The sequence below is a fragment of the Pangasianodon hypophthalmus genome, chromosome 21 (assembly GCF_027358585.1).
Source record: "Pangasianodon hypophthalmus isolate fPanHyp1 chromosome 21, fPanHyp1.pri, whole genome shotgun sequence".
Lineage (NCBI taxonomy): Eukaryota > Metazoa > Chordata > Actinopteri > Siluriformes > Pangasiidae > Pangasianodon > Pangasianodon hypophthalmus.
The window spans coordinates 15,660,222-15,685,152 of NC_069730.1; the positions used below are offsets into that span (position 1 = coordinate 15,660,222).

The 24,931-nt window shown below is 39.4% G+C and overlaps 2 protein-coding genes across 2 annotated transcripts in view; one reads left to right on the forward strand and one right to left on the reverse strand.

The window, feature by feature from the left end:
* The window catches only part of LOC113533554 (leucine-rich repeat and immunoglobulin-like domain-containing nogo receptor-interacting protein 3), a 44,359-nt gene extending 37,631 nt beyond the window's left edge, over positions 1–6,728 (forward strand). Inside the window, exons 2-3 of the mRNA XM_026925767.3 lie at positions 1,612–2,127; positions 2,242–6,728. Of these exons, the coding sequence (XP_026781568.1) occupies positions 1,657–2,127; positions 2,242–3,585 (1,815 nt within the window). The 5' untranslated portion in view covers positions 1,612–1,656 and the 3' untranslated portion in view covers positions 3,586–6,728. The remainder of the gene's footprint in view (positions 1–1,611; positions 2,128–2,241) is intronic.
* A 4,176-nt stretch (positions 6,729–10,904) lies between these two features.
* onecut3b (one cut homeobox 3b) overlaps positions 10,905–24,931 on the reverse strand; it is a 27,536-nt gene continuing 13,509 nt past the window's right edge. The window contains exon 2 of the mRNA XM_026925734.3: positions 10,905–18,096. Coding sequence (XP_026781535.1) covers positions 17,804–18,096 — 293 coding nt within the window. The 3' untranslated portion in view covers positions 10,905–17,803. The remainder of the gene's footprint in view (positions 18,097–24,931) is intronic.

Sequence of the window (24,931 nt, forward strand, 5' to 3'; positions counted from 1 at the left end):
TATTTTCACTCCTCAGCTAATTATTAAGCCCTTCATGCAATGTTGAACATATGTTGGGGGAATGTAGAACTTTGTAGTTGAAAATTTCTAGTGACATTTTGAGACCTTTCTAATTCCATAGCCCCAAAAGGTGAACCTACTGTGAGTTTAATGTACTGACACGACTTGATGTGACTCTGAAGCCCTCTGAGAGGCAGCGAGGGCTTTAGCGAGTGTTGGATTTGGCAATTACACGAAGCACTCGGCTGGCTGGAATCCCTACGAGACTCAGAGCACGATGGAACTATGCCGAATGAGTCAACTTTTAAGTGAGTGCCAAAGCCCACAAACAGCAGGTATTTCGTTCGTTGGCTCTTGCTCCTATTGAATCCAGATAACTAGATTTGATGGGCTCTGATCTATACACTCAGCAAATTTATTATTTATTTTGTTTTTAAAAGATCCCCTTCGTTCTCCTTTGTCCCCAGTTAGTCTCCTTTATTGTTTTGGTGGATGTGAAAACCTTGTTAAAAGTTTTATAAGGTGAGTGAGCATGATGTGCTTTGTGCAGTATTGAGGTCTTTAGATGTACAATGTGGTTCCTTGTCTACAAATAAATTGCAATATTTGTGTTACTAAAACTAATTTTTCATATACTTTTCCAGTGTAATTAGGTCCCTGTTAAATCACATGACAGTAAAGCCACTGGGCATAAATTAACTCTTACAAAGTTTATATGAGCCCAGAACAACGAAATAGGAAAAGTGTATTAATGGACTGAAGGTTGGATAAACGCTAGGATATGCAATAAGTGTTCCGCTGATTTGCAGTCAGTGAGCATCTTGAAGCACATATAGGATTAATTTAAAGAGAGCACTCTTTCCTTTACCAATCATTGCAATTCCTGATTGAACATAATGTAATGTATACAAATTTTTGACAGATGTTTGATTTTTTTCAACAAAAGGCTTGGATGGATATAAGTGCCATTGGACATGCAATTATACTTAGCATAATTGCTACATAAGGTGCTGAGAAGATGTGTGTAATTCATCAGGAGGCCAGTTCCATCTGCTTACCCACACCAAGAGATGTGAGCAATATAAACAGGGTATTTAGTGTAGAACAATGGCTCTTTTAGGTCTCGTTTTATACCCAATTCAGTATTATCTGCTGTTCAGCTGGCACAACAAATATATCCTCCTTTTATATAATCAGTAGGTCACACATTATCTACCCAGTTTTAATTTATTCAAAGTGAAATGACAGTCTGTGCAGGCAGGCGAGGAGCACACAAACACACACATTATTCACAGGCTTTTGCAGGTGTTTCAGAAATGTGTCCAGGCATTGGCTTGTCTGCTTGAATTACTCAGTAGATTTCATAACTTGTGTTTTCTTATGCAAAATAGACCACTGCTTAATGTTACTCCTAGTTCAACACAAAGCTTTTAAGTGAGAAAATTTAGTCCTACACACTGATACTATTATATCAACAATTCTTGTCACAATGTGGACTATTTATATGCTAATGTCACATATTTTTCAGGGTGCACATATGTTGTAATTGCACACCTCCCCCACTCACTCCTCTCTCTCCTCTCACATCTCATTCTCCTCTGCTCTCTATAGGTGTGTGGTAGACTGATTCATCTAGAGTGAGGTGGTGGGGTGCTCATGGCTGCCTTATGGGGCCTGGGCTGGCTGGGTGTGAGCCTCACCCTGTTGGCCCTCGCCCCGGTGTGCCAGAGCTGCCCGCCACGCTGTGACTGTGTGGCTCAGCTCCGCTCCGTGTCCTGCCAGCGAAAGCGTCTGTCGGGTGTACCTGAGGGCATCCCTACAGAGACCCGGCTGCTGGACCTCAGTCGGAACCGGCTACGCTGGGTGTCACCAGGAGATCTGGCACCATATCCACGGCTGGAAGAAGTGGACCTCAGTGAGAACCTCATCTCCACTCTGGAGCCCAATGCCTTTGCCAGTCTACAGGCACTGCGAACACTGCATCTTCGTGGAAACCAGCTGAAGCTGGTGCCTATGGGCGCCTTTGCTCGCCTGTCAAACCTCACTACCCTAGACCTGAGTGAAAACAAGATTGTCATCCTGTTGGATTATACATTTCAGGACCTGCACAGTCTCAAACACCTTGAGGTTAGAAGGATAAATTAGATGGTTCGATGATAGAATGGATGAATTTTTCATTATATATTGGGTTTAAATGCGTACCTAATCTGGCATTTTTTACCTATTTTTTCCACTTTCCAGGTTGGTGACAATGACTTGGTCTACATCTCTCATAAAGCTTTCTCAGGATTGCTGGGTCTGGAAGACTTAACCATAGAAAGATGCAACCTGACTTCAATCTCTGGTCAAACCCTATCCTACCTGCGCAACCTGGTCACCCTTCGATTACGCCACCTCAGCATCTCTACCATCGAAGACCAAAACTTCCGCAAGATGTCCGCTTTGCGGGGGCTAGAGATAGACAATTGGCCATACTTGGAATACATCTCCCCCTTTAGTTTCCAGGGTCTAAACTTGACCTGGCTGTCCATTACTAACACCAACATTACTGCAGTCCCTTCTGCTTCTTTCCGCAACCTTGTCTACCTGACATCCCTTAACCTCTCCTACAACCCCATATCTGTGCTGGAACCCTGGGCGTTCAAGGATCTTATAAGGCTGAAAGAGCTACACATGGTCAGCACTAACCTGCAAGCTGTGGAGCCTCATGCTCTGGGTGGTCTGAGGCAGATTCGGGTGCTGAACCTCTCCAACAATGAGCTGGTCACACTGGAGGAAAGCTCCTTTCATTCCGTCAACAGCCTTGAAACTTTACGAGTAGACGGAAATCCACTTTCTTGCGACTGCCGGCTTCTCTGGATTCTGCAACGCAGACGCACTCTGAACTTTGATGGGAAAATGCCGATCTGCGCTGCTCCACCTGAGGTACAGGGTAATATTCTGAGCAGCTTTCCGGATTCTGCATTATTTGACTACTTCACTTGCCAGAAGCCGAAGATTCGCAACCGGAAGCTTCAACAAGTGACAGTGCGTGAGGGTCAGTTGGTGTCCTTCCTGTGTCGTGCTGATGGTGAACCGGCGCCTGCCATCATCTGGATCTCACCACAGCGGCGAAAGATCACCTCGAAAAGCAGCAGCAGGATCACAGTCTTACCAGGTGGAACGTTGGAGATCCGATATGCCCAGGTGACTGACAGTGGCACGTACATCTGCATCGCCAGCAATGCAGGTGGCAACGACACCTACTTTGCCACACTGACGGTGAAAGGACAACCGGTGGACCACGCTCTGTTCGCCAACCGTTCTCTGTATGCGGTGGACTTTAATGACACTGGTCTGAACAGTACACGTGTCTTCCTTAAGTTCACACTTGACCTCACCACAATCCTGGTGTCTACAGCCATGGGCTGCATCACCTTCCTGGGTGTAGTACTCTTCTGTTTCCTGCTGTTGTTCGTGTGGAGCCGCGGAAGGGGCCAACGCAAGAACAACTTCACAGTAGAGTACTCATTCAGGAAGACAGAGGGGCCCACTACCAGTTCGACCTCTGGAGGGACCCGCAAGTTCAACATGAAAATGATATGAAACAACGCAGCCAGGGGCCACCTGGGGGAGGCATAAACACCCAACATAAACACACAGCTCTGACTCGCAGTAATATCGGAAGATGTTTTAGGGACTAATGTGATTAAACTTACCTTGATCTCACTGCCTTTGGAAAAGGTGTTAATATTTCAATTAAGTCACTTGGATTTGATAAGCTAGTAAGTTTCCTTTACCTAAACCTTATTTGCTTGGATGGTTGGTTGCCATTGTTACAACGATTTATTACTATTGCTAATGATTTTGTTATGCAAAATTTAAACACCACCTTAGAGATATATGACCACCAACCAATGTTGCAGTAAAAATCCATTAATGAATTTAATATACAATATAGTGGTTCTAACAAAATGACATGCAAATTGAAATGCTAATTTAGAAAATACTGAATGCACAAATAGCATTTGTCATGTTATTAAATTAAACACCCATCATGCTACAGTTGAAAAACCAACTGGCCAATCAAATGGCTAAAGCCATTGAATCATGAGTTTATGAACTACAAGCTTGGCTTTCTGTCATGTCTGCGATGAGGTGCTGTGTAAGTTGGGACAAGCACACTGGCCGCAACACTGTGAGTGCACTGCTGCTACTGCCGTACTGGTATTCAGTTAGCAGCATTGTACTATAGTGGATATAAGCTAATGTGCAGCCAGAACCTCAGGGTCTGGTTAGGAAGCCAAGCCTTGGGTACTGGCTGCACTGTTAGTGGATGTATAGTGCTTATACCAGGCTGGTGGAGGGCTGATATGGGGTATTCTCTCATATCCTCTCCATCGCCTGGCCTAGGCACGCACCGATGACCCATAAGCCTTCATGGGGGGAGGCTGCGGGCATCAGGTCCGTTTGATGTCAGACACTTGCTGTATGTACATGTCTACAAATGTACATTTTAACCCATTATCAAGCAACACCTGCACAATACAGTTATAGCTTTATTTGTTTACAATGCATAGTACTATGCAGGGAAGATGTGAGACATACACAAGCTTTCTTCAGCACACTTGAGTTTTCTTGTGTTTGCATTTCAGGGAATGGTAAAATAATATGACCAGAGCTTGTTTTATTTTTCTATTAAGCTACTGTATAGACCTTTGTTTTTAGGCGAATGTCATTAATTAGTGAATATGTTAATTTGAGAAGAATGTTGTGTTCATGGTTATTGCCTTAGCTTTACCATGCACATTCATTTAATTATGCTAATTACTGCTTGGTTTTATTTTGCAGGCACAGGCAGTAATAGCATCAAATGCAATAACAGAGAAAATCTGGTTTACTGCCATTTGCTTTTGAGACTTTTTATTGGATTAATAATGTAACATAGGCATGACTCTTTTCACGGTTATACTGAAGCAGTTCTTTCTAAAGTTGGCACATTGAAAAACTCAAAATAACAAATCAGATGCAGACATAAACATGATGTGTCATTTAATGCCATTTATTAAAGGTGTTGAGAAGTTTTAGATCATTTTATATAACATCATGACAGTAGAAACACATGGAACACACTTATATAAGAAACACATACATAGATAAGAATGGGTGATCGGTGATGCTGTGATCATCATCATCATCCCTCTCCTTTTCTGACTTATTTCTTGGCGGCCAGTGTGCGAAAGTCTCTGCTTCTCCTGCCCAGTCTTCATCCCCCCATTAATCCCTGTTCCTGCACCCCGACTGGGTCTCAATGAGAGTGGGGTCCCTGGCTGGAGTCCATAGATGTAAATGAAAATCATGACACCCATCTAACCCATGTGTATTTGACTGTAGAAGGTATTTCTCCCTTTATGTGTTTAGTTCATATGTGTTTTGTACTTATTCTTTTTATTATTAATGTTTTTAAAATTGCTGGTACTACAGATGTTTAATGTTAGTGATCTGAAGGATGATCTGTTCTCAATACTACGCTGTTTGATTTGGAGCTTTGGTGAGGTAAGAGGGTATAATATGATATAAAATCAAGCTCCAGGGTCCCTGGTTCAAACCTGAGCTCGGGTTGATGTCTCTGTTGAGTTTTGCATGTTCTCCACGTCTCCGTGGAGTTCCTCCAGGTTCTCCAGTTTCCTCCCAATTCCCAAAAACAGGAGCTGGTAGGTGGATTGGCTATGCTACATTCCCCCTAGGGTGTGTGTGTGTGTGTGTGTGTGTGTGTGTGTGTGTGTGTGTGTGTGTGTGTGTGTGTGTGTGTGTGGTGAGCTGTGATGGACTGGTGCCCCATCCAGAGTCTATTTCCGAATCATGCCCACTGTTACTCGGGCTCCACCATGACCCTGACCAGGATAAAGCAGTTACTGAATGAATGAATGAATGAATGAATAAAAGTCTAAGGACTAAGATCTAGGACTATGGACTAAGGCTGTGCTGCCTTGTAATACACTAAACACAGCAATTTCCTTCTACCAAAAGTCAACAACAGTTGTGACATTGAAAATGATGACAGTCTTTATCTAAAATGTGGTGTTGAGAACAGATTAACAAACCAAAGAGCCATGAGTCGAATGCTTATTCTAGGTAAACTCTTCACTCTGGCGCCACCCCTGAAACCTAGCTAAATGTTCTCAGACCTCACCGATATCATCAGCAGTGCAGTAGGATGGATCGTGTTCGTCATCAGTACAGTCGATGTTATCCTTGTGGCCTGTGACTCGGTGTTGTTCGTTTGGTTGATTGATCAGATTTGTTTCCTAGTTTATTAGCTTTTTGTTAGCGTTAGCTCCTAGTCGTGCAGTCAGTCACTGTGTTTAGGTGTGGTGTGGTGGTGGATGGTGAGAAAGGAGGCTCAGCCGGGGATGTGACTCCATACCCTCCCGGCGTCACATGACCCCTTATATGCCGACCCAGTTTTCCTCTTTACGACACCAGCGGCATCCACGGACTTGCGTAGCAGCTGGAACACTCTGTATCTGTCATGAATACATTGATTTACTGTTTGCACTTCAGAATGCAGAATGGAGTGTGAAATGCAGACAGATTGGGCGAGAATGGGATCTGTCAAATTGGGAAGTGTTTCTTAGTAAATTTAACAGTATTGAAGAAAAGGTGAGATGTTTTTAGCATGCTGCAGTTGCTCTTCTGATGCGAAGTGATGTTTAAGTAATGAGAAATTAAAATACCATGTATAATCACATTTATTTAACTTCTAATATCATATGGTCAGGTATGAACTTGTTCAGTAACTACAAACTTAACTACAAAGCATTTGGTCTGTTTAAAAATATAGATTCTTAGGGCAGGAGAAAAGTGTGACATTTCTGATGGAACAATTTCTTCCTGGCAGTGTTTGACAGTTTTCAGATCTCATCAAATACATTCAGTGGAGCTGCTCCACTTCTGTCACTGCCTCTGTTCTGCCCCTGTGCTGAGTGCATCAGCTGTATGGATGATAGACAGACAGATACACTCATTTTTCTCTCTGTCTCTGAGGACTGAAGCTCTGACACCTGCCTCCCAGACACACTTTGCAGCAATAGCATAAAAAATGGATGGAGGAGCTTAAAATATTTCATCACTTGGGTGGAAATCAGATTAAAGTTGCTTATGAGGAGTAGCTATTAAGTTAAAATAATTACTAATATTATGTAAGTGGTAAAAGAGTACTCTTTTAAGTATAACCTGATGTTATACTTTTTAGTTGTGCATTTTAATCATTTTCTGCATAAGCTTACACACGAAATGCCCAACTTTGACCCGTATGAGTGCACAGACTTGATACTTCGAATATTATTATACCAGATTGTGCCGGAGTAGTTATCTGTACTCAATATCATTTCATGTTATAGATTTGCAGTAGAAACCAGACATTTTCCTCATGCTGATAGTTGTGTCTCATTTACGCAATGAGCAGAATAATATTTTTTTCTCTGAGCTTCAGAAAGTAGGTCTAATGCTCCCTCGCCCCCTCAACAGTCTGCTCTTGTCTGAACTTTCCTTCCCGCATACACAGGCAACAGGAGACCCCTCATTTTCAGATACCCACATGCACACACCTTCATGTCCCTTTTTGCCCATGCAAAGAAAGATGTGTGTCTAGCTAATGCAATGACATCATCACAATACCTTGATGAAAGCTAATAACATCACTTAAACATGTAGGCCTTTAATTTTAATCTAGAAACATGAATGAAACATTTAAATTATTCACTGAAACGAACCTATTTTTGGGGAGACAGTGCTAATTTTACAGTGACATTTTGACTAATGCTGTTAGGATATACTTCTATTCATCATTTTTTGCTTTTTTCACCAGTATGTGTCTGGGTGGTGGATGTCAGTTCAGTTTTTAAAGGGACTCATTTTACATTAAAGAGTATCAAAACATAGTATTTAGATTTCTTTTTTTCTTTCTTTCTTTTTGAGCCTGACAAGTAATCATCTCATAAAAGGCTGCGTCCCAAACCGTATACAAACAAACTAAATTGCAGGCTATGTCAAAATTCTAGCTGTGACAACTACAATACTGTAGTTACAATAATGCTGTGGCTTTGGCTACTATTTTGACTAGTTTATTATTTAATGATGTATACAGATAGGACATAGCCAAAGTTACAGACCATACAAATTAATAACAGGCTTATAAGATATTAAAAATGTGACTCTGCTGCCATCTGCAGGCGACTACATGTAATAGCATGAATGATATTTTCCCCTTATTATACTGTATATGTGAATTTACATAAAGCTTATTACCTGCCATATGCTCTAGACTATTTGACACAGAGCAAATTGTGACTGTTAGCTTCAAAAATAAAATAAAAAATATTCAAATAATAATAATAACACTGATATAGTTATGTTTAGTAGAAGGTTTAACTCATTTGGGTTGAATTTTGCGAAAGTGTAACGAAAGTTTAAATTTAGAAATATTTTTGATTTTTTTTTTTTTTTTGCAAACAATAAAGACAGTTGTAATATCTATTCATAACTGTGAAAGACTGACTGGAATTAGAATAGGCCATATGATCAATATTTAAAGTGCCATGGGTTTTGGTGACACACTTCTTGTTAATGATTTGTATTTACGACCAATAAATCTTGTTAAGAGATTAGGAATTATACTGTTGAAAATTTTCTCTCTTGTGAACTAGCGGATCTGTGTGATCTATGCATGCCTCTCCTTAAAAACTTGCCAAACACACTTGTTCTTGTGTAAATCTCTTTTCATGTCTTTAAAGCATACTGCGGGGTTGGATGAAAAAAAAAAAACATTATCCAGGATATTAATCCTTATGAATAAGAGCCATATATGTGTGCACGGTTTCCTGCTGGTGTGATCTGCTTTAATTAAAAAAGTACTGACTGATTTTCAGAACTAGGCCTATTATTTGTATACGTCTTTTCTCTTCCAGGGACCAACATGTTTGCTGTTAGTTTCTTTTTTTCTTACTTTGTCTTGCTATAAGCATTTATACTATGTTTCTATGCTGACACACAAATCCATTGGAGACTGGAGGTTTTTTTTATACATGTCCTTGCAGAGGTTTATAATATCTTGCTTTCTGGTCTCTGATTTTTTTCACTCAGTCCTGCTGATTAAAAAAAAAAAAAAAAAAAAGGGAGCCACACACACAGTGCCACAGATTGCTGACATGTAGACGAGACATTGAAATGTGTTACGCCAGTGCTATATGTACACTAAAGAGTGACACATTCACATGTTATACATAGATGTCATTCGTGTGTGTGTGTGTGTGTGTGTGTGTTTGTGTGTGTGTGTTTGAGCCTTTGGACAGATCATGGTTTTATCTGTACATCTACTTCATCCAACCCCACGGCAGCTCAGTCCAGTCTCGAATAATGTGTTTTCTAAGCATATATGTGTTTTCTACAGTTTGTCTTACAAAAAGAAAAACACACTGCATTCATAAAAGCATGTTGTACACCGTGGACTGTCTCTTTCTTGTCTTTTGTCATGTGTATTTGTGTGAATGTGTACTCTCATGACCCCTTCAGTCCTACATACATATACATATACACATATATACTCACATGGCACCTGATTCACGTGCACACATTGTTGTGTTTGTCACCAATTCTAATGAATCGTAATGAAAACGTTGACAAGCTTTTTTCCTTTTTCTCTACCTGAGTCCACTTTCCCTGTTTGACTTCCTTTTCAGGGGAAAGTTGCAGAGCTGATCAGTATTTCAGGGGAACTCATTTCAGGGATGGAAAAATGGACAACAGAAGCCTGAAATGAAGAAAGTAGTGAGATATACAGCACTGTGCAAAAGTCTTAGACACGTTATTTTTTTTAGTACAAACTTTGTTATAGATTTTTATTTTATAACTTCTACATTATTGATTCAGTACAAAAACATTTTAGATTTCCACACATTAGTTTTCCAGCACAAAATTAAGTGTTACAGAAAAATGTTTGTATGTCAGTAAAGAAAGCAGCATATTACATAAGAGACACTTTTCAGACAAAAAAACATAATGAAGGCTGCTGGGTTTTGCTGCAAAAATAAGAGGCAATTGCAACAGTCAAAGTCTTCAGAAGAACTGTGTCTGGTTCTGCAAGATGCTCAGTAACACTTACAGCTCATTTCCTTATAAAACTGCACTAATTGTATCTTAGACTACTATTTGTAAAGCGAAGGACGAAATATTGTCACACCAAATATTGACTTTATTTCATTTATTACTGTTTACTGCTCTTTATAGTATTTTTTTATGTAGAAACATTAATTTGATTATTTTTGAAGGCATCTTTGCTCTACAGCATTTCTTTGCGTGTGCCTAAGACTTTTGCACAGTACTGTATAACATGGCAATATTGTGAATTACAGTTATTTTAAGGCATTACTGACATTATCTATCTGATTATGTTCCAAAATCTCTCCCTCTCTCTCTCTCTCTCTCTCTCTCTCTCTCTCCTTGGCCCAAAAACACTGGGAAACACTAGAAAAAACTCAGAGGTAGAAATGTCAGCACTCTCTGACAGTTCCTCAACCATAATCATTCATAATTGGTCTCAACTGGAGAAGTGTACAGGACTGTTTTTTTTACTCCTTTTTGTACAGTTATTATTTTTGTTTGCACCTGCCTTATTTTCTAACGAATTTACTTTAATTTACTATTTCTCAAACAAACTAGTAGCCTCATTTAAATCACTGCAACCCTGACCAGGCAGTTACTAAGGATGAAGAATCATGCAGCACTGCACATTTTTGTTAATGAACAGGGTCTTTGTTTGTCCCGCGAGCTTCATATCTGACTGCTCGCTCATGTCCGCATGTAAGTAAAAACCTTTTTTGTTGCGTCCTGCTGGGTCCCAAACCTGACGCACAGCTCTAGTTTCAAGCAGATGCCCTATGAACCTTTCTGGCAAGCTTTCTAAAAAAAATCATATCTGTTTAGAACATATATGTTCATTCCGAATAATGTATTTGGTTACATTGGTGTAAGGCATATTTGACATTCATGTATCATTATAGATATAGAAGCACTTGACAGACTGCAGCTTTAATTTCTTATGCCTGTACTGAGGAAGTGAAAGACAGAGACGGCAGCTTTTGTTTTCCAATTGCTTCTTTATTTAATTAACCAAAAACACACAATCGATTTATGTATCAATACTAGTCGTTTTAGTTCATTTATGTTCTGTAACAGTTATTACTCAGTTTTTGCCTTCTTTAAAGGACACAACACATGAACATAAGGAACTGTACAGGCCCTCTGTACTGATGAGATTAAGACCGAGAGAACAGACTCAGAGAAAATGACAACGCTGTGTGTCTTGTGTATGTGAGAGATTCATTACTGGGTCAATGCATGAATGAAGAGATGGAGAGTTTGATAGGTCAGTTTAGATTGTCAGTCCTACAATCTTTGGTTCCCACAGGCACTCTCATAGTGCAGATCACGAAGTGCAAAGATCATGTGTCTGACTGTCTTACTTGTCTCATCGTTCTCTCTACAAGTCTCTGTCTCTTTCAAAATTTCTGCCTTTCTTTGTTTTGCAACTTTCTTCATAATCCGGAAACTTACAATGCCAATTCCAGTGCTGTAACTATTAGGACTCTAGAAGCATGTTTGAGTCATATTAGATTGTGTATGGTCTGAGCTCCACATATGGGTCATAATTCCTTGCCTACAGTGCCACCTAGTGTGAGAAACAGAGAGAAACCTGATAGGGTGGATGAGTGTTGGTGCATGTAGCATAGGCACTTCTTTGAAAAATAAAGCTGATATTCCATCCCATATGGAAACAGCGTGACGGCCATGAGTGAATTCCTGTGATAATGCACTGTGCTGTGATTGTTCCTCCAGGCATTTAATCCCAATACCCTGAGTGTGAGATGATGTTGAGGAATACTATGGATGGACAGAGGAAGGAATGGGATGGATGGGTGTAGGGTGTGAGCATGAGAGAAAGAGAAAAAGGGTGGGGGGAGTTTGCATAGCTCTCTGTGCAAAAATGATTTTTCACTCCTCAGTCTCTTCTCCATACACCACACACTTTATAGCACACTTGTTAAAAATGACACTGTACCTTGCGTGTCACTAGGATGGGAAGCTGTAGTGTACGCTCTTGTAGCCTTAGTTACCCTTACAGAAAAATCACATACGTTTCCCATGTGATCATAATAATATGTGAACAAATGTGAAAAAGTTATTCACATGAGACATTAAGATGTGAAACATCTGAAAAATGAAACCGCATATGAAAATTTGGATAATTGAATATGAAAATAAATGGATTGAGTGTAAAAATCACATATGGAAAGAAATGAATTGTGTAAAAAATCATGTGATAATAAATTGATCATGTGAAAATCACATATAGAATGCAATTAACTGTGTAAAAATTGGCTGTGAAAAATGAATCTCTTAGAAATCACAAGGGTGAGTGAATGAATCATTTAAAAATCACATATGAAAACAAATTGTGTAAAAATCACATGTGGAAATAAATAATGTTAAAAAACATGTAAAAAATTAATTGTGTAAAAAAATCACATGAAAATAAATGAATCATGTAAAAAATCGCACATGGAAAGAAAGTGTGTAAAAATCACATGAGAAAATAAATAAAACGTGTAAAAATCATGTGAAAATAAATGAAGTGTGTAAAAAAAACATACGTGGAAAGAAATGAATCATGTAAAAATCAGATGAGAAAAACGCAAAACATTGACTTCAAGTGAAAAATTCACTATGTGAAAAACGTGTGAAACAGAACGTTAAGTGTCTGAAAATCACAAGTGTAAATATCCCATGTGAATCATCTGATTATTCACATGTGAAGTTCATGTGACTTTTCTTTTCAGTGGATGTTGTGTAGCCTAAATTTACAAATCATTTAAAGGACATACTCTAATTAGACCGTTTTACCTATGAGGAAATGGTTACATATGTACAGTGCATTAAAGGGTTAAAAGGCTGAATTTTGTAGTGTTATTCACTTATTTCACATCTACCGAAGATGTTTGTGTAAATCAGATCAATATGGACCAACGTTTCATTGTCAGATGAGAGTATAATCCTGTTTGTTTGGGAAAGTGGGAGGTCTTGATGAATATTAGTGTGAAGGGAAATGTCATGGCGAGAGTTGTGTATTAATGGCTCATATTTATTAAAAGTCTCAGACTAAGATTGCTGATCAGTGTAATCACACTCACTGAAATAAAATGAGAACTCTAGATCAGCACTTACTTTGAAACCTTTAATAAATGATTAGTGTGGACAGACCCAGTATATGTGAATCAGAGGCTACAGAGGTGATTCGGAGCAGTCCCTAAAAACCGAATGTTGTGATTTTTATTGGATTTAAAGGTCAGTGTTTGGAGGAGAACTCTGTCATCTCTCTGAGGATCTCTCCCGGTCTTTAATTCTCGGCCGCTTGGCAGCGACTCTACCTTTTCTTTTCCGAGCTTTCTTTCTTCTAATTTCTTTCTTTTTTGGTTCCTGTCTTTCTCTCTCCTCCTCATTGGAAATTGATTGTCTTCTACCATCACAAAGACACTTGTTTTCTGATTGATTTTCGGGGACCAGAGGAGGGAGAGAAACATGGCCACTGGGGGCTTCGAAAAACGCCCTCCAACGCTCCACTCCGACTCAAGACGATGACAACGGCGGGTAGGAGGGGGCCGGCCGCCTGGCGCACAGACTATGGGGTCAATAGACAACAGAGTAAATCATAAAAGCAGGAATGCAGAGTGGGAAAAAAAAACAGTGCGACGCTGTACAGAGAGCTGGGCGACCGAGACCCTCCATAACCTTTAGCGTTTCAATTCATATATACAGTTTAAATGCAACGTAAGGAGAGGCGGAGAAGAGGAGAGGAGAGAATACAATGCATGCGTTTCAACAAGAGAAAAAAGCAAAGCAACAACAGAAATGCACAGGAAATAAAACTCAGATGGCCTTTGAATCCATTTTGTTGGACATCTATCCCACCCCGTTTGATGTGACGTCATTCCTCCCCCTCTCCTTGGCCAAGACGGACGAATAATCCTGCAGTTTTTCTACACACTTAGTTTAATATCCATGCATAAAAGAATGGTCTGCATCTCCCTAACAACAGAGCTGCTGTTTCTGGATTTCTTTTTTTTTTTCTTTCTTTCTTTTTTTTTAAATATCAGAATCACTGGAACAACACACAAGTAACATTATCTAAACAGAAATGCAATTGCGTATATGAATTCAAAAATAAATTACAACCAAAAATCTAAAAACAAAATCAGATTTGCTCATAACATCTCAGTGATGGTTTTGCTCCATGAATCATTTCACATTTCACGCTTTATTCTGCTTTCAACCTACGCTCCCTTCTTCCCCGTACCCTAAAACCTAAAACTTTTCTATTTTGTATCATTTAAATGTATTCATTTCGTCCAGGCTCTATCTGACATGAAAAGGTAACTCTGTAACACATTTACAGGTCTAACATTCAGGAAGTCTTGCCTTCAACTAAAAAAAAAAAAAAAAAAAATGGGTGGAAGTTCAGGGAGCATGCTACTGGTATAAAACCCAAATCAAAGATGGCAAAGCGAAAAAGAGATTACAGAACAGTATAAAGCTTCAAGTCACAATATTTCCAAAACTATTATTTAGCAATATTCATCATCTTTAGGTATCAGTACTATCCTTGTTATTGTTTCATTACATAGCCTTTACATTAAAGCTTTTGAGGTATATCAGAATTTTCATTGTCAACACATGCCTGCCAGGTTGTACCACCAGCCGAAGGACACGTGATTGGCGGAGAATTAATCAGTAATTGGATGGGATTTGGCCAGATGCTAATGATTGTGATTTTAAAAAAAAAAAGGCATATGATTAAATTGATCACAGCACCACCAGCACACATATACACACTCCCGGAATACTGTAAGACACACAAAAATAGCTCTGTTGGGAGTGTGTGTGTGTGCTCCATTGGTGCATCAGGAGCAAAATCACACTGCACACTTAGCAAATCGCTCCTCAGTGATCCAAACACTATTTGGATGGTAAGAAAAAGCACCCATTTAAATAAATAAATACATACATACATACATACATACATATGTAAATAAATAAATAAATTATGAAATAAATACAGCAAAAAGTTAACATTTCCTACTAAAACAAAGTGCTTCTTTATCAGAATGGAAAGTGAGGCCTCTAATAGGCCTAATAGGACACAAGAATTATGCTATATGTTTATGTGTGTGTGTGTGTGTGTGCGTGTGTGTGTGTGTGTGTGTGTGTGTGTGTGTGCATGTGTGTGTGTGTGTGTGTGTGTGTGTATGTGTATGTGTCCAGAGCAATCCCACCCGTGGTTGAAGGAAAAAGGCACTCAACGTATACTGCATAGGAGCCACCTCCTTCACCGTGGCATAATGCAGTCTGACTGCTCTGTGTGTGTGTGGTGTGTGTGTGTGTGTGCATGTGTGTGTATGATTCTGTTTGTGTGCTATTGTAATAACAAGGAAAAATTGTTTGTCGCTACATTTATATTATGTAGTTGTGTGTGTGTGTGTGTGTGTGTGTGTGTGTGTGTGTGTGCGTGTGTGTAGAATGACACATAGAAATGGAGTACGGCAATAATGAGTGTGGTTTGGTAGAACTGGCAGGCTGAAATATCTTTGGTATCAGTGGCTGTGTCCCATGTGCCACTATTATTCTGTGAGGTAGCCGCACTGGTTCTCACTACAAACGATGTGTGTATGTTTAGATTTTTTTTTTTTTCACATTTTGACTTTGAAACAACATTGTTTAAGAACCTTGCTTTAAAAAAAGAAAACCTCTGAACCTCTCTGGCTCTAGCTGGCTCTGGACTTGGTCACTAATCACTGATCACTTGATTTTTTTTCTGTGTGTGTGTATGTGTGTGTGAACTTTCTCGCTTTCCGGTTTGATGCTACAAATATAACTTTGGCCTTTCCACACATTCACACTCTAATTTCAGGTCTGTTGATGACAGCCACTGGGAATCTCAATATAATCCAGCATCCAGCCTGATGGCGTGCAGTTTTCACGCCAAAACAATCCTTCAGCGACCACGGCGCCATTACAGATCTGATCTCAGAGAGGTTGAAGTTCAGAGGTCGCTCCAGTTTCAGGAGTCCATTTTATCACAAACATTGTCCTGTTCCGGTATACACAACAACCCTTTTTTCTGTCTCTGATTCCTCCAGTTTGTCTTTCTCAGAGTTTGTTTGTTCCGCAACTTCGTTAACAAGGTGCTTCTTCACTTGTAGTTTATGCACAACAGAGCACAAAGAGTTACATTTAATAGAAACTTTGTGTCTATGGTACTAAATACCCGCATCATTATTATAGAGGAAAAGAGAGAAAGAAGAAGACAGGTGGGGTGAAAAGGAGGTTGGGGAGTGGGGTAGGAAAAAGGAGGAAGAAAGACAGAAAGAAGAGAAAATATTTACATTTTCATATTTTTGGTATGGTTTTAACCTTGTGACGTTATTTCAACACATTTTCATGTTGAGCATGAGCGGCTTTGCATGATTTGTCGGTTCCTCTGTTACTTTAGAGACTGGAGGGAGGGACGAGAGGGGTTTTTTGGGGGGGATGGAGCGGCTCGGAGCCACGCCATCCTCCGTGATTATCATTAAGGCATCTGTCATTGGCACTCAATCATACAGTGACATTTTACCTTCACGTTTGGCCACTAGACACTGCCTTCCTCCATGCACAGGAGAAAGCAAGCAGCAGCTGAACTCTACCCTACTCCCTCTGATTCATGATTGTTTCTTCTTTTTTATCTTTGGTAAATCAAAGAGGAAAAAATCCTTTGGATACAAATATCAAAAAAAAACTCATGCAAAAGAAAAAAAAAACAACAGCAAAAGAGATTATTTGGCATTTGGGCGTTGTGAAGCTTTGGTTGGCCCCCATAACACTGGTGAGACTATCAGACTGCAGGACTGCAGGAAAATAAAGCTCGGAGGTGAATGTTGGCTGATGTCCAGGAGGTGGCGCCGTTGCTCTGTGCATGAGGAGCGCTCTGTCCGGCCCCTTGGCGTGAAAAAATGATTCTGTAGGCGCCGGCTCAGAGGACTGATTGATTCTTTCCCCATCCCTTTTGTCGTTGTGCTGAAGCAAGAGCACGGCGCCACGCTGGCAGTGAACAAAACCGAGACGCGATCGAGAAAATCGGGGCAGGAAACGTGGCCAGAGAATTTAGACGAGTGGCGCGTCTGAGGCATGATTGTAACGCGCACAGCTCCATTTTCGTGTAAATTCTCACAGCCAGTCACCACGACTCTGATTATCAAAGATCAAATTTGTACAAAAAAAAGAATATGATTCAAGATTTTGAGCAGAACAACTGACAGACCACAGAGAACTATAGGGGCACGCGCCAGGACACTTATTGCCATCTCTCCCTTATTTGTTACTACCTAGTAAAGAGACAAAAACAAATCCTGGTTCACCTGGTGCAACTCTAAAAAAAATGAAGGGCAAAGAGAACTGAAGGCTTAAGGCTTAAATATCAAGCCTCCCCTCAGACCAGGCCTTAGGCCTTCTTGAGCAAATGACATGAAAGCGAGAAATGTCATCGAAAATAAAACTTCCATTCATTGCATCCTAAAGTGAATTTCAGAATCTAAAATAAAACCACACAAGCTAAAGACAGTGCCCGCAGACACTCCTATCATCAGTCACGGGCGTCTGGTGTCCAACAACCAGGGCATCCAGTATCAGCCATGCCCAGCCGAGCAGGTTTCAGTGTATGAGTTTGGATGGGTGTTCAAGCCTTGGAGAAGGTGGTGGCTGAGGTGCCAGGCTGCCCAGGGCTGGTGCTGGGTTCTTCGTGCCAGCGGTCCACGCAGCGACGGCGGGCGTTCATGAAGAAGTTGCTCACGGTTGAGAGCTCCAGTCCGAGCTGTTGCGAAATGGTGATCTGCATCTCTTTGCTGGGCCGCTTGTTCTCCTTGAAGATGGCGATGAGCGTGCGCCGCTGCAGGTCGGTGAAGACCAGCCGCTGCTTCTTGGGCGCCAGGTTGCGGTCTTTGTGCTGCTCCTGCTCCTTCCTTTTGCAGGCTAACACACAGAACAAGAGAGTCACAGACACACTGAATAGAAATACCAATAAAGCCGCAAATCAACATATAGATTGCTGTGTGATCATGTGCATAGAGCTGATGAGGAACGAGAAATGAAATAGAAACCATGCTGCAGTGTGAAGGCAGGTGGAATCAGACGTGAATTTGACAAAGTAACCGTTAACACATTTAAAGCAAATCTATAGGCACCCTCTCAGATATAAAGGTAGCAACCTGTACTTTCCCTCGTTGCTGCGGTGGTACTATCAAGGATACATCTTTTCTGTGTATGTATGTATCTTTAGTATGTATCTTTATACCAGAACCTGGAGGACCACTGAGGTGCTTTTATAGCTACACCACATGCATCTCTCCAGGTAAAAGATACATACAAAAAACATCCTTGATGGTACCAACCAGGAAAAGTACAGTCTGGTACCTGTATTTCTAAGAAAACTATTTTGACTAGGTGTTGGAAACAGACTGATTTAATATTACACTAATATTTGATTGCTGATTGGAAATGTTTTTTTTTTTTATTAAAAAAATAATTTTGGGTGATTTTTGTAATTTTTTTTTTTTTTCCAGAAAATCAGTGAACTGACCTTACTAACACTCTTATATATAGTAAATATTTATAGCTGAATATTAACTATATGTAAGTATAGCTTATGGCTTGCTTGGCTAAATTTGTTGATAGGACTAAGTGGGTTTAGCCTACCTAAATTCTTAGTGAACCTTTTTTTAGGTAAAATATTTTATATCATTCTTCATTTAAAGATCAATTTTCAATCAGTGAGCCAATCTAAGTATCACCAGGCTCTAGAATAAAGACAATTCTGGTTAGCTAGTCAAAATACACCATAATAATCACAAATATATTATATTGTTTATTGCTAATATTATGTAGGATTGGTAGCTAGCATTGCCCACATCATCCTCAAATCATGATTATCTTAAATCATGACATCACAACCTGAGATCATACGTCACACACACTTTTATATATATATATATATATATATATATATATATATATATATATATATATATGTGGGACGTATGATCTCAGGTTGTGATGTCACTAAGATAATCATGATATATATCATGTCATCTGTTTCTAATCATATATATATATATATATATATATATATATATATATATATATATATATATATATATCATGATCATATATATGATTGGAAACAGCCACCCAAAATTTTTTAAATCACGTTTTGGAGTTCTTTTAATATTCGATTTTTTTTTTTTTTTTTTTTCTGGCAGTGATTGCCTGAAGCATGGAGAGCAAAATGTAAATGTGTATCTGTGTGTGTGTGAACAGTGTTTAATAGGAAGCTGTCATCCTCAGGGACTTATATCAGAGAACCCTCGAGCAAAATCCACTATCCCACTCCAAGCTGTTTGGACTCATTCAGAGGAATTACATTCATATGCTAGTGCTTCCTTTTAACCCTGCCGACTCTACAGATGAGACCGACAGCATGGCAGCAGGACTCTCTGTAAGCCAGGTGTAATGTGTGGAAGATGACAATAAACTGTGCTCATTTCCTTTTATAAAGCGCTGTTATTTGTCTATACAGCCAATTTACTTTATTTTATACACGCTTTATAATGTTGCAGTTAAATGCACAAATGCAACATTTACTTCCTTTGATTTTTATTTAGATTTTATGTGCTTCCATTTTTTTTCTAAGCCGGCGCGTGGCTTTGCATGCATCATTATGTAAAAAATGTGCATGCATATTACTGACAGGATCTTCTTAGTTTGCTTGGTGTATACTTTCATCTCTTTCTCACAAGCATTCCTCACCCTCACCCGTGCACGCTCTCTTTCTCTCCTCTTTTTCTCTTTCTCTTCCTGTCTGTCTGTCTCCCGCTCTCTCTTTGCTTCCTCTATTTCAGTGTGTTTGTGTGTTTGTGTGTGTGTGTGTTGCGGCGAGGGTTCCCCCAGTGAGATTGTGCTGAGAGTGGAAAAGCCAGGCCCTAGCGCTGTATGTCTAATTACAGAGAGCCATGAGCCGATCGATCTCTCCTACACAGTCAAATCAGTTTACTGCTGCCATCTAAAGCAACAGCACACTCATCCATCATTTTCATATACCACTGCACGTCACATTTCACACACACACACACACACACGCATGCACGCTCGGGGCATGATGCACAGATACACACACACACATACATACACAAGAATGCATACTTAAACCACCTGCATTACATGCACAGAAAAATTCATTAGTGCTTAAAACACTGCATCGAGCATTAATTTCCTAAACTACAAGATGTTGCGCTCGTGCAACTACATAACAGTATTTTTCTTCTTGCATGTAGGCTGTATAATTCTACAGCATGCTTGAAGGACATTGCAAACTGCCTTTATTTGCATCCACACACACACACACACATGCTACCTCAGCTACCTTCATTGAAGTATTAACGCAATCAACATCTGTGCACACGCATACATATTTAATAAGCATTTAATGTCTTTGCCTTCTTTTTTTTTTTTTTTTTTTTTGGAAACTTATAGACCTACAAAACCTATACAAAACTGTATAATATATCAAATGAACGACCTATTTTTCTGTCTGTTCCGTTTGCTATCGAGCGCGAGACTAGCACCTTCGCGCTCGTTCCCACGTTCTGCCTCTTGATGTCAGTCGTTCCGGTGCGGTTCTCGCGCCTCACCGTGAGCGGGCGCGCGCTGGGCTCGGGGGGATCAATACGGGTCGATCGCGCGGGAAGGGGGCCCTGATTGCTGGACCACGTGCGCAGGAGAAAACGGGGGAAAATCGATCATTGCAGCTTTTAGGGCCACAGCCGCGCGCAGACTGAAAGAAGCAAAGACGCGGATTTCTGCCTCGCGCATTAAAACTAGAGCTATAGCCGTGAATTCCATAAAGAAAAAAAAAATCCATCCATCGTGTTCAAAACACCGAGGACACATAATCGGCAGCTCGAGTCCACATCCAGATGTGCAGCCTTTCATTTCATATAGCCTTTCATTTCATTTTTCCTTTCTGCCTTTTTTTCTTCTCCAGAAAAGATCTCCACGAGGTCGTTTCATGGCTGAGTGTATAGAATAAGACCAGTATGGATGTAGGCTATGATGTGCAGGCTGATGCAAAAGAACAGGCGTACCTGTCAATAAAATTCTCCCCATAGTCCAATTTCACGCATAACCTAGTCTATTCTCCAGAGTCCCACAGCTTTAAACGGTGATGCAGTTGCCTGCTTAATGTACACAATGCATAATTACCGCAAAAGCTCTGCAGGGCTATAGGGGGCATTCAGAGGGACCAAACTGCCGCAAAATGTCGTGCAAAATAGTAAATGGACGTGTGGAGTGGACTGACTGTCCCCTATTGACTGCACACCTGTGGTGCTTCTGTTCAAATGGACACAGATGATCACTACAGCTGTGGATTTAACACAGCACGCGTTAATTCAACACTGTGCTGTTAGTTGTGTACAGGCTACACAACAACACAAATGATAACCTGTCCAAATGCTGTCTACAAACTCTCCAGTCTCCAGCAATGTGATAAAAACAGACAGCGTGCTGCTACAAAGCAATCTGAATTTAAAGATCATTATGAAATGAAATTCTACATTATTACTGAGATTAAATCTGTCATCAAATATACCTCTTTTCCCACAGCAGTGTGGCAACCCTTTCTGTGTGTGTTTTTTTTTTTTCCTACAACCTTGAAGGTCTGAATGGTGAAATCTGAATTTAAAAGCTCTTATTGCTTTCCTCGTATTTGTTAACTAAAGTCTGGAAATCACACAGGCCATAATATATTATAGCCTAGTTGTTTTTAATGTCTAGGGGCTTAATAAAGGTGGTGTGTATTTAGAATAATTAATTTGAAAAGCTTTTAAAACGTTAAGTCCTAGAAACATTAGCAGTAAATTGTTTTACGAGTCCATGATAAAGAATTTCTCTAGAGATACATGCAGATGTTTAATAATGCAGTTCAATTGGCGTGACGTCATTCTCTTTAATTGGCCTGCACATATACAACACTCCTAAAAGTTCCCAAGCAAGTGCTTTATTTTTGTCAGATGGTGTTAAAAAAAAAAGATAGTAGGCCACTGAAGGCTCTCTAATTTCTAATGCCAAATAATACAGTTTCCTAGGTGTCTACAATCCGCACAAAATGGGGTGTGTGTGTGTGTGTGTGTATATATATATATATATATATATATATATATATATATATATATATATATATATATATGTATGTATGTATGTAACCCGATATAACCCGACGTGTGTGTGTGTGTGTGTGTGTGTTTGTGTGTGTGTCGTCCTTTCTATGAGACATGGCCAAATTCACTTGGTGAGGTTAGCCCTAATCCCTAGCCTACAAAATACGAACTGCATTATGGGAGCTCAAGTACGTCAATTGCACGCTATTTACTGCAATGCATTGTGGGATTCCAGGTGTGCGCCGGATAATCTTTACTATGTTTTCAGGAATGATTTATAAAATGGCAACACGTCCTAACTAGTGCACTAAATAGTGAATAAGGTGAGATTTCAGACGCAGTATTCCTTTTTGAATGTTTCATATGGTGTGTTTATCTTTTATCAAAGCTGGTAGTAGAGTAGTGGATTTAATCCTCGGGGAGCTAAATGAACAATCATAAGAAATTAAATATCCAATCATAAGAAATTAAATAACCAATCAGAATCAAATTATCACTAATCAATAAGGGGGCGGAGCTCAGGACGAAAGTGTATTCACTGCTCCAGGCCTGAATCGAGCATAAATTCGCTTCAGTATCTTCAGGCTGGTGCAGCAGAAATGTGAGAATGTTCTTGTGTCTGGGTTTCTGTGCGGTGGTATGGGATATGTGGCCCACGCACAAACCCGTTCTGGTCCACGGTGCGAGATTTCTACCCGAGCGATAGTCCGTTAATATCGATTGAGCTGCGCTTTAAGACCATTTCATGGGGCATTTCTTTAATTCAGTCTTCACCCACCCGAGGCCATGCCAAGCTTTCCCTGGCTCCGACTCCACCGACTCAATACTCTGTAATGTAATGAGTGAGTGTTGGCACTAATATACTGATAATTTAATACATAATGTCTGTTTTCCTTAACCAGTCATTTACTTTCAGGCGTTTTCCACACTGCTAGCAAATCTGCTTCTTTGTCTTCCTTTAGGCGCACTCCATTTTTCCATCAATAAATGCACGTTTACTAGTACTACAGGTTTACCTAAACACGAGATTAAAAAAAAACACGCAATGGTACAAATCAGCGTGTGTGTGTGTGTGTGGGTGTGTGTGTAGGGGAGCTTCGGGGAGCACATAGAAAATGCTCTAATCTGGAGAAAATTTAAATCATAGCATTACAATAATAATAATAATAATAATAATAATAATAATAATAATAATAATAATAATGCCGGATATTGCTGTTTTATATAGAGATTGTGTCAATGGCTACATTTGATAATTAAAGCAAAATTGTGTTTATTTTGCTACTGTACTATATTTTGCCAGAAAAGAACTAATTTTGATATCATTCTGATGCCAAATCTGACAAATCAAGGACAGAAGCAGATTGAAAACTTGCTGTAATTATATTTATATAATATTGAAGGATCACTTGAGAAGTGAATATAATAATATAAATTAGATGCTATTGCTGGCACTCGTGAAAGAAGTTCCCCCACCTGTGTGTGTGTGTGTGTGTGTGTGTGTGTGAGAAGACATTCACAAATGAAAGCCTACTTTGTTCTTTGCCTGTTTGCAAACTGCATTTTAATTGCCCGAGACTGTTAGTTTGGTAATCCAGTGCTAATCACACTTATTGGTATGTTATCACTAAGATGGATGGAGCTCTCTATGGTTGTGGCCGAAAGCAATATTTTATTTTGTTCTCTTGAATACTGTGCTGTACTTTTAGGCTATTTGATTGCTGTAAGAGCATTTTTCGTGTATTGAACGTTATTGGGTAAACACACATAGCTCCTTTCCCTGCTCTCCATGCCAACATCTCACATTCTAGATGCCCTGAACAGTGCAACTCAGTACTGTTCAGAAGTGCTGTAATAACCTGGCAGTTATGAGTAGTGGAGGCTGCACTGAGCTATAAAAGACTAAGATATTAATTTTATTTTTTTTTTACATTTCTCTAATGTTTAACAATTTCACAAAATTCTATCTTCTATCATATGGCCATCAAATAGGAGTGGGCTAAATGCTAATGACCCTAAAGGATGCCAGATTGGGGGAAATGACATACTGAAATTGGATGAAAGTTTATTGATGTAGTTCAGCAGAAAGTAGGCCAAGCCAACTAAAATGTATTAGCAATTAAAAAAAAAAATATATATATATATATATATATATATATATATATACATATATATATATATATACTGTAGGGGCGATATGGCAAAAAATGTAACAATATATATGAATGTAACAATATACAAATATTCAGATATTCTATATCCTCGATGTATTATACATTTATACGTGTTATAATATTTAAAAATAAACAAGATATTAAAAATAAATAAATAAATAAATAAATAAATAGAATAAAACAGTGAAATAATTGGCCAATTTAATTTTTATGCCTTTTTAAATTCACAATCTATATGATGGGTATTAATTTGTTTGTTTGTTTATTTATTTGTTTGTTTGTTTGTTCATTTATTTATGCAGAATTTATATTTATTTGTTTGTTTTGAATGGTCTGATTCCTTCTAGATGGTGCACTTGCAAATTCTTAACAATTTTCGCCACTTCACTTGTACAAATAGTTGTGACTAGGAGTCACCAT